General features: G+C 38.8%; 1 protein-coding gene across 3 annotated transcripts; it reads right to left on the reverse strand.

Annotated features, from left to right (window-relative positions):
- Nucleotides 1-513: 513 nt before the first annotated feature.
- meiob (meiosis specific with OB-fold) lies at nucleotides 514-8,208 on the reverse strand. 3 transcript variants are annotated; one of them, XM_037081368.1, is made up of 14 exons: nucleotides 8,146-8,208; nucleotides 7,679-7,773; nucleotides 7,404-7,461; nucleotides 7,099-7,230; nucleotides 6,678-6,750; nucleotides 6,307-6,502; nucleotides 4,151-4,251; nucleotides 3,895-3,947; nucleotides 3,612-3,707; nucleotides 3,362-3,454; nucleotides 1,666-1,810; nucleotides 1,367-1,553; nucleotides 1,072-1,158; nucleotides 514-984 (listed from the first exon to the last, which is right to left on the reverse strand). In XM_037081368.1, exons 2-14 carry the CDS (start codon nucleotides 7,733-7,735, stop codon nucleotides 871-873), a joined length of 1,392 nt encoding a protein of 463 aa, XP_036937263.1. In that variant the 5' UTR covers nucleotides 7,736-7,773; nucleotides 8,146-8,208; the 3' UTR covers nucleotides 514-870. The 3 variants fall into 3 exon arrangements, with proteins under 3 accessions (XP_036937263.1, XP_036937265.1, XP_036937262.1); XM_037081370.1 differs by having other exon boundaries at nucleotides 6,678-6,747; nucleotides 8,018-8,186; XM_037081367.1 differs by having other exon boundaries at nucleotides 8,018-8,186.
- Nucleotides 8,209-11,051: the final 2,843 nt, after the last annotated feature.

The raw sequence follows: 11,051 nt of genomic DNA on the forward strand, positions 1-11,051 counted from the left end.
CTGCTCCTTTAATGTTCCAGGTAAAAATAAGAATAATTTTAATGACTTTATATACTGCAGTGTCTTGACTATTTTCCCCTGTGGTTCTGTCTCATGTTCTTAACCAAAATTAATACATCACAATTCATCTTCTTTATTATATTTTGTACTAATCTACAAAATAACCAGTAATTGAATTTATTAATTGAATGTATTATGGTAAAAATAAATAAATAAATAAATAAAAATTAATACAGTACTTGCCTCTCAAATGGAGGGGAAAAGCAGAGAGCAGCAATATACAGAATTACTTAACACACTGAAGAGAAGTACCCCAAAACCGTACTGAGATGCAGTACTTGAGCAGATGTACTTCGTCACCTTTTCACTATTACAAAATATCCCGTCACTGTCATAAAATGCAATTCAGAGACAGTAAGAAATGTCTACTTAAATGCAGTCTATCAGTACAGCAAAGTGTGTATTCTTTAAGTAATAACTGAGTCAAAATACCAATGAGTAAATGTAACGACATAAACTTAAATTAAGTTTTATTTTTAAGTGTGTTGTTTATTTGAAATTAAAAATCCTTTCATGGAAAAATCTATTTGACAAATAACACAACATCTGACTGATTTACACTGGTAAATTAGTTTAACAGTATTTAAAACGCAGTAAACCCAACAGAACACACTTTAATAAATATATTTAAATAAATAAGTTAAACAAATACATAAATAATGCAGAGAAGGCATCTATCCTAAAAACGCAAAGCCACAATGTGTAAGTGAATGTTGTCATTTTCATCATCTCAGTCCAAACAGAGCCACACAGCGGTGAAAGCAGCCAGGTACAATGTGTGCTCTCCTGCTCAGTCAGTGTGAGTTGTGATCAGAGCCGCTGCAGCAGGGCAGACATGTGCTGCTTCACCTCTCCTGGGTCAGCCAGTGTGCAGGCCAGGATCACCCCTCTGATCCAAGTCCTCATTTTAGTGGCCGGGAGGATCTACAACATATCGTAAGAGTCTTTAAACGTGTGATTTTATAGCTAACCCTCTTTGCAGCAGAGCACTAAAAAGCCACAGTACAGTACCTTCACATATATTTTGCATCTCTCCAAAAGAAACTTCCACTTCATTGCAGTCCGCTGGTCATCAGTCAACGTGCTAAACTCGTCTACCTGCAACAGATGGCGTGAAAGAGCACAGATGCTAAACCTTTCATAACACTAGTTTATTCGATTTAGAAACGCAAAATATAAAATCTGACATGACGTTCTGGAGCCACACAGAACTTGAAAACTTTCCACACTAGCTTAGTCATGTGACTTCATCCGTACAAACAAGAATTAAGGCTGAACAATCATCCCCATACGAAGTTGTACTAACTGTGCAGCCAAGTGCCTGTTCTGCCATGGGGCTCCTGAGGGCGCAGCCATGCAGGGTGCCGGTGTGGTCTGTGAAGTCCACAAGCAGGTCAAAGCCTGTGGAGGCTGAAAAGGCCTGATCTCTCCCTGGACACAGCTGGTTGGGGCAGCTCTGTGTGTCCTCCATCACCTGTAACTTACACCTGGAGCTGAGATGCGAAAGAGAACAGACTGAGCAGAGAATTGTTTATCAGATGAATGTGTTTATTCATATGATTGAGGTGGAACATCAGAGTTGTGTTCATATTTGTGTGTGCTCACCAGCGAGTCCTGATGACTTTTGAAACAGAAGAGTCGAGGTCGAGTTTGGAGATGAAGCTGTATGTGATGCCAAAGAAAGCCTCAGGGTTCTCCTGAGCCTTCTCCTTAAGTTGAGTCACTGTGTACACATCAGTGATAGAATCCACTGCAGAGACAGAAACAGCAGCACAAAGTCACACATTAACGTCTGCAGTTTGTCTCTTTGGAGAACAGGCTTCAACACTTGCTGCTCTTGTCAATGACAATTTGATGTGTTATACCAGAAACAATTAAGGACAAGTTTGTGATATACTTTCTATCTTTTTGTAGAAATACAAATGAGAGCACAATATCCACCTTAAGTCAAATACTTGATGGGGAAAACACTTTTTTTATGATGCATAACCAAGAGACATTTTAAAAAAAGATCTCAGTGGAGATTTACAAACAATCACACTGACCAAATGTACTCTCATGAAAAGCAGTCTGTTAGTCCCTCCATCAGTACTGCTTGATTCCCACAAAATCAAATAGCTAAGCCTCCAGGCCCATTTGGTCTTACTGAATATGTAAATCTTGAAAACGGACTCATGAACCAGTCCAGTTGCCAGGGTGTAATGTTAACAGTCAATGTTTGAAGGTTAAAATTTTGTACCAAACGTGACATATCACTTTCAAATTATAAGCTTATTAGCTGCCCTTCACACCAGGAGGCTGAGGGGATGATTATTACAGCCTACAAGGCTGCCAAACGGCCGACCGCAATTAGAGTCACAACAGTGGATACTTTTAATGACACCTAGGGAAATAGGGAAATTTCTCAATGTTTTTGTGGTGATAAAATTAGGTGTTTTCTACAGGAGACCTCAGGATATTTTGAGCTGTTTTTGTGAACTGAATAGCGGGTGTTTTTTTAAGGAGACCTGCTGCCATTTCCATCTAACTTTTAACCCAACCAAAGGGGTTTCTGTGCCAAAACCTAAGCAGAGAAGTGGCACAAGACAGAAACTGAAAATTCAAATTAAACAAATGTAAAGTTACAACATAAAGACACGTTCTGTTTCAACCTGTGGTTTTGCAGAAAAGTACTTAGCCAACTTTTTTCTGGCAGTTGGGTTGCATAAATATATCATTTACAACATATTTAAAAAAACAAAAACCTGGTCAGGTTGTGGAATAATCCAAAAACACATTTCACAGGTAAAAAGGTTCATCGGTATCAAGTGATAGTATCATGATGAGTATGAAAGGGGCGTTCTCAAAAGGATCAGTCGTTCACAAGCAAGGATGGGGTGAGGTTCACCACTTTGTGAAACACATGATTGTATAAAGGATATTACTACAGTGGCTGAAAATCTGTTGTTGATAAACACAGAAAGTTTGTAAATGGTTACATTCTGTAACACACAGCACCTAGACTTTTTGGGAATTGGGGTTGTAGTTTTGGTCTTTCCATGGGATTAGTTGACAGTGACAGAACATCATAAGACTTATGGAGGTTTTGGCCATATTGTGCCCAGATCTGAATGATTTCTACATTTCTACAACTTACCTATATCATAGATATTAACATCATAACCTGACAACACCACCCAAGGAAATTTAAAAGAGAGACAGAAAGAAAAAGTAGAAATAAGAGTCAAGGCTTAAAACACAAGGAATATTGTACCTGTAGACACAGCATGACTTCGACTAATTCAAGTGTAAGAATAATTACCAGTCACATCTTCTGGCTTCTCATCTTGATCCAGAGCACCAGACTCCGATGCCTCTTTAGCGTAGCTGAACAGCAGGCTGGCCTCTCTGGTGTCTGACAGCAAATGATGGACAGCAGCAAACTGACAATATTCTACTTCTCAGCAGGAAGATGATGTGTTTTTCTTACACTGCACACCATGACTGCTTGGTTCACTCCCAAAATAGCATTTTCATTTCATTTGTCTGTGAATGCTGCTGTGATATCTTACCGGGATTGACAGTGATAATGGTTTTCGAGTTAACGGTGGCTGCCATGCTGTTGCGAAAGCTGTCAAAGCTAATCTTTACATCAGCTATGAAGAGCACTTTGAATGGAGAATAAAAGTTAAAACAACAGTAAGTTATCTTAAACATAAACACACAGTTACAGCTCAGATATCCGCCTCCGTGCCTCTCTTCAGTCCAGTGTGTTAATTGGATGTGACAGGCGGGAATAACAGTGAAATAAAGATTCATGTTGCGGCTGGGAATGAGCCGAGGTTGTTAACCTACCCGTCTCCTTTGGTATCACAGTTTGCACGAGTTGAATGGCCTCTCTGTCCCAGCTGTGAGTGAAACAGAGGTCAGGGGGAGCACAGTGAAAATCAAACCCACATGCAGGTTAATTTAAATCTTCATGTCACCGGAGTACATTTGCGGTAGCTTAAAGATACTTGACTAAGATCCACTGCGATGGAATATGGCACAAAAAGAGCACAAGTAATAAATCTTTAGTCATTTTCCAAATGAATAAATGAGCGTGACGCACCAGACGAGTGGGAAGGAGGAGACAGAGTCATCAAAGAGCTTCACTTCCATCCTCTGGCCTTTGCGCCTGTCTGAAGTGGTGAACTGCTTCGGCTCTCCGATCTGTAAAATGTAAACAGAATCATCTGAGGTTCCTATCGCAGTATCTCCACTTCCTGTCAGAGAAGCACTGACATGAAGCTCAGACTCTGGCCCCTCTCTGAACTCTGAGGCAGATCTTTGGGGCCATTATGGTAAGTCAGCATGTTCCACGCTGACAAAACAGACACAATGTGGTCTATTAGGCAATTTATATGATACAGATTAGGTCTATTTATAAACTCTGATACACATGATTTTTAAACAGAAGAAATGTTTGCTCAGCGTCTGCACTCATTGTCAAAAACGTCCCACTTCAAGCTTATCAGGCTTCCCACACTGGCCTCAGCGAGGGCTTCCAGGACCTTTCCGTGACTGAGGTTCATAATGCCACATTGGACGAAGTTTTAACAACCTTTTCCTTCTTGTTAATGTTGTTTTTGAGTTCAGGAAACTTTAACAACCCATTTTCCACCATAGTCGAGCTCACTGTGGAGAAAAAGACAGCTGAAAAACCACCATTTAATGTGATCAGTGTGTAGAAAAGTTGAGAAGTACATCATGGTTTCTCAATGAGTCGATCAATTTTCCTCATGTTCCCTGTTAGAAAAACAACCCTAAAAATGTTCATTACCAGTTGGAACCATGATTAAGTCAACAACCAACACTTCGATGAGCGTTAATCATGGCTGTTGGCCTCTGAAATCTTCCCAACTGAATTCAAATTCAATTGGTCATTTAAACAAAAAAACAATTTTGAAAAAACATAAACGGGGCATTGAAAAAATAAAATAATAAAGAAAAAAATGTAATTTCCCAGTTCACGACTAAGAGATGGATTTCTATTGAAAGCCAAACACAAAGAAAGCATTTCCATTTTCTCCACAGCTACAGTCCCTGTTAGTCCTACTTTTAGAGTGCTCACACCGGTACTTAGCCTTTGAGATGCTTTAGACTTTAGATATTTCATGCCTAATTTAAAAAGAAAACTTGAAAGAAATTTGTAATTATCAAGCCATTTAAACAATTTGAGCAATTATTAAGGTTTATTGACTTACATAAACTTTAAATTTAGGTTGTACAGATTTTAGGGAAATTAAGTATTTGATGATAATCTAAGAAATGACACTACAATAAGTAAAAATACTAGTGTAGGCACTGAAAGATGACGTATATTGCAGAGTTCAAAGGGTTAACAATAAACCAAATCAATCACAGAAGAGGAGCAGATACCTTTTCTCTTCACCAAGACTGACTCTAACGCACCAGTATGGAAAGAAGTTACATGTTCTAAATAACTGGACCTGTTGTCCTTAAAGTATTAACAGGTCAAAATGAAGTTTTGGAGAAGAAATACATCCCTTAGAATTTCAATATTTACAGTAATAACTGAGAGCTCAATGTGCAAACTGTGAAATATATTTTTTCAGTAACTGAATAAACAAGCTGTTCTCAGAGGAAAGTAAGGTCCCCAAAACAATGTTTGAAGCTAGAAAGTTGGCAGGGTCTGCCACATGTAAACAAGTAAAACAGTGCTAAATTGTGTTGTCCCTTAAGGTCTGTTTGTTTATTCAGTGTACTCAGTCATGAATATAAAGAGAGTTTATTTATTTTGTTTAGGCATAAAAAATCCGTCAGAGATGATGTTTCTGTTCTGATTCACCAAAACTACATAGTGTACCTTTAAACTTAAAAGTTTAATATCTTTAGAAATACTTCTTTGCGTTCTTGCCATGAGTTAGATTAGTATTAGTCTAGATTAGTATGTCTGAATGTGGTTAGTGTGGTTAAGTTTTTCTTCCAACACTTCTAAAACTCATTTAAGAATATGTCATGAATATGTCATGTCATATATTGTACATAACCCCCATTATTTTGCTCTCTACATATTTACAGAAAAAGCATTCTGGGAAATGTGTCAACATTAATAAAAGCAGATGAGGCAGGCTGGTGGAAATGTGGGCACACTACACAAGTTAATTAAAAGAATGTGAAAGGGAGAGTGTGAATGCATTCAAATGTGAACTTCTCCTTCAATACTAATTAACACCGACAGACTGTGGCCTTCAGGCGCCTTACCGACTTCACCGCAGCCAGTACATTTATCACTGTGCCATCCAGCTTCTGCCCGTTGGCCACGATGTCTCCCAGAGAATAAAAATCTCTGGAGTCCTTCACTGGCAGGTGGATCAGCGGCAGCAGCCTGTCCATGGTGTCAATGTCAGCACACAGATACACCTGGGAGTGAGCCTCCGTCACCAGCAGCCTGTAGAGGCTGAGACAGCGGATACAGGCACTCTGAACCAGCAAGTCTGTCAGACATTACACATGGTTACATCATATCTTACACAGCATTACACCGTGTTAACATCACTACCCTACAGGTATCTAAAAGTACCACAGGGTGAGGATTATTTTTCTGTATAACATCTATTGAGAGGGTTAATTACCTTGGTGTTGTGGGACAGAATCGCTCTCCTTTCTCTGGATCTTTGGTAGCAACTAAAGGATTCTCGATGACTACTGAAAAAATAATAAGAAACAATTTTGTTCAGGTAAATCTAGTTTGTGTTTTTCTGCCAAATTTCAGGTTATTAAATATTCTTTTAAAGTTTGTGTTTTTTATATTTGGTGCAGCTTGACTTTCATTTGACAAGAATCAAAGCTCTGACTTTCTTAGTTTAATGTGATGATATTCAAGGACTCAAAATGGGAGTGTTTAGGAGTAAATAGGATTAGTGATAAATAAGGAAAATACATAATGATAATAATAAAAACTTCCGTCGCATTGAATACAAAAATAAAATGAATATATGTATTTATATTTTTTATTTTTAAAACTTGTGGGAACTTCCAGAGTGACTTCCTCACCACAGTCTCCAACACTGAAGCTGCCGGAGAGCAAGTTGATGTATCCATCGTTTCCCCAGGCTGTCACATTGATGAAGAAGTCAGGAGAGTCCTTAACTGTGAAGCTAAAAGTGAATCTGTCGACACCAATATCTGAAAATCAGACATGTAGGTTAACTTAGTGTTGCAGGTCAATGGAAAAGAAGAGGAGAGGAAAGCCCGGAGAGTGGGTATTCATGTATCTGTTCTCCAGAAGAGTGTGCTGGTGTACAACACACTGAGGTGTCAGTGACAGCTGAGGTGAGAGCAAATATAATGATACTTACTTTTCCTGTCAGGAAAGCTTTTTACATCAGATTTCCCAATGACGATGCCGGCCACTTTCTGAAACATATGACAAGGATGATGACAGTGAACAGTCTTGTTATTCTGAGGGCTGAACACAGCTAACAAACCCAACAGGCCTGGAGTAACACTGAACAGTGTCACACCAGCATCTAACCCCCCCAAAATGTAATCATTTATGCTTATATGACACTGATATTAATTCAAAGTAAAGGGAGTGTTGTAAAAGAAAAACACATTCAATTGCTGAACTCACAGGATGGGAGAAGTTGGGATGCAGCTCAGAGATGGCGATGAAGGTGTGAGCAGCCATTTTGTTTCTTCATTAATAAACCTAATATCTAGAGCAGTCTTTTATTACATTTACAGACCCCAAACGATGAAGGAAAGCAAATGAAACAATATCAGTTAACAGTTTAGTTTTAATGCCATTTGTATCCAACTGTATTAGTTTTCTGCAAGAGGTTAGCTCAAATCTGATACACAAGAATAACTTGTTGACCAATTCATTAGCTAACGTTAGCTAAAAGTTAAACTAGTGATGTTAGCTGACTTCTTCTGTCCTCACTCCTCTACACAGATTTAGCCTACATACCTCTGACTGACAACATGAAGTGACTCTGAGGTTCTTTATAAGAATTGTTGTTCCCCTAGTTTGGATTAAAACAACTTGTTTTCGGCAGTATTCAGATATTTAGCTGTTTAAATCAGTCTTATTTATACCTGGCTCTGTTCTCCTTACAGGCTTTTCGCGGCACTGCGGAGCTCAGATGATGCCTTCAAATGCAGTCGTAAATATAACAATTTCACGCAAAACTTATCTGCAAAGAAAACAGTCACATACACATACATAGGTTTTAGCCATCTGTTTAATGGTATACTACAGAACTTTATTTAAAGGACTCCCATTAGATGATGGCATGGCAATAACATGATAATAATGTGGTCCAAACTTGACATAAACAACACATCAACAACATGATAACTTTAGCTGCATTGATAAAATGACATTAACATAGTATATTAATTATTATACAGCTCAAAGCCAGTCAGCACTGCAATACATTTAGGTCATTCAAAATCAATATCCATTATATATGCCAAGAATGAGAAACTTCATGTAAAGCCACACAAGCATATTGAAATGTATGACAGTAATACCTCCTTCCATTTAGTATGGTATCTCCATGCTAATAAACACCTCTGCATATTTATTATTTATTTATTAAAAGACAATTAGTTTTTTTTAAAAATAAATATTAAGGAGTAAATTATTCTAATTTGGAACAGCTCTATGATTTGATTTGATCAGTTAGGCTGGGTATCACAATATGTCTATTGCTGTCAAAACTTTGTGTTACCTGAAGAATATATGTTATCAGTCTAATTATCATGAATAAATGCATAAATCAAAATAGATGAATGAAAATAACTCCCAAGAAACAACTGTGGTAAAAATCAATTAAAATGTCTTAGGCTTATTTTCTTATACTTATCAAGCCATCCACATTAAAAATGACATATTCACAAATCACCTATTCCAGATATGCATAACTGTATTCCTTTGTTAGGAGCTAGCAACTATTATCTACAGGCAGAAATCAGAACTCTGTCATCTCTACTACCTTTGCAGCACTGTACTCACCCTCTGTATGAATAACTCCAATCCCCATTCCCAATACCCAGTCTCCTCTGATTGGTCAGCTCACACACGCCTGAGCCAGCACCGCTAACAACAAGATAGCAGCTGTGATATATCAGTTCTGACAAATTAGTCACTAGACACAAATTCTGCAAATGTGTGACATGGTGATGTGGTGTGATGTCACAAAGTCACAGAATTAAAGGCGGGACTACTGATGAGGCTTTTCTGGAGCAGTGTTTGTTGGAGACAGGAGTTTCTGTCAGTGAGGACTAAGTTTCAAGATTTTTTACAAGCACTGAAGCCTATTCAAAACAATGAAGGGACGGGAAAAAAAACAAATTAAAAATATATATTCGAATATACGCTGTTGACATTATAATGATCCTGCTGTAGTCAAACATCAATCGAATCCTTAATTGTTTAAAATATTTAAATTACTCACTATGCATAGTTCAAATCTTTAGGATGAAAACACCCTTTACATGAAGCGACCTGCACTTACCTGATGTTTTGCCAGACTTTACCTGATGTTGCCTAGGAGGAAATCTATAATTTCAACACATATTCAGCACGGTAAACATCTGTACAGCTGTGCAAACACGCAGGGAAATGGGACTGAACAATACAACTGCTGTCACTGATGGGCCCGTTGACTGGAAGCTGTCACTTATACACACATTCCCCATCACGCACGATATTTGTACACAATGTGAGTCACTTTCTTAATACAGTGAACAGCATCCCTGCTGCACCTCAGACTTTGATACCACCTTGATAATCCGTCCCAGTCATCATTCACAGCGGGGGGATTTGTTTCTCATGCGGCTTTGCTGAGACGACTCTGACAGTTTCCTGGTTTGTTTTGATAGCACAAAGCTGTGTCTGACATGTGATACCGTCTCGTACACCTAGGCCGGGATCAAAAGGTGTAACAGTAAACTGCATTCAGCTTCCTACAGCCTTGTTCCTCCTCCACGGTGACTAATCCTTGCAGTCGGTGTGGTTGGATCTGATATCTCCACCCTGTGACTAATGTTGATTTTCAGGCAGTAATACGTCCGTTGATGTGATTCTACGGTCAATGTGTTTCTAATCACTGATACGAAACAGTGCAGTAGCTGCCGTGAAGGCATTCAAAACACAAATAACACAAAGTCAACAGAGTGCGATTAGTTGGCCTCATGTCAGCCCGGAGTGTGATGTTCCCTCAGTGTATTGATGGACTTTGTATAATGCTGTTTAATGTGAAAACTGGACTGATTGAATACATTTACCCACACAGACGCATCGATTTGCAATTTGCGCCTGCACTGGGCTATTCAAATGAAACAAAATCTCAAATTCTAATTTCATTAGGGTTTTTCTGACTACAGTTTGTGAGTCCATTAATCACGCCGTGCTTCACTGTAAGGCATCATCAGATAAATCAAGTTACTTTTGGTCCGGTGATTCGTCCATAATGAATTCATGCCCTCTGTTAATCCCTCATCAGTCATACTCTGATCGAATATCCAGCTGGTGATTTAAATAAGATATTTGATTTTTTTTTTTTTTCTAAGCAAGTCTTCTGGTTTGTCACTTCCGATGGCACGACTTTAATTCGGAGCTGTGCAGGAAGTACCCACACAGGGTGTCCTCTCTGCAGGAATGTGCTCTGATTGGGTGGCCTCCCTGCTGCAGGTCAGCTCCCTGGAGAGCCAGCAGCCGTCTGACCACTCCTCGGCTATTAATCCATCATCTCGTGTGTGTGTTCTGCCATGCGTGTCAGTGCGGGTTATATGTTGTATGTGTACACCTATGGTACATTGTTAGACAGGCTTGATAAACAAAGGGCCGTTCAAAATTCAGAATGATGCAAAAGGTGATAGTTTGTGTGGTTGTGATGTCCACGTTGGAGGTTGTCAGCACGTGCTTAAACTGGCTGAAACATGCAACTTATCCATCTTAGCTAATATAAGCAGACAGTTCATTTCTTTATTGTTCT

Source organism: Acanthopagrus latus, chromosome 20 (assembly GCF_904848185.1).
Source record: "Acanthopagrus latus isolate v.2019 chromosome 20, fAcaLat1.1, whole genome shotgun sequence".
NCBI classification, from domain to species: Eukaryota; Metazoa; Chordata; class Actinopteri; order Spariformes; family Sparidae; genus Acanthopagrus; species Acanthopagrus latus.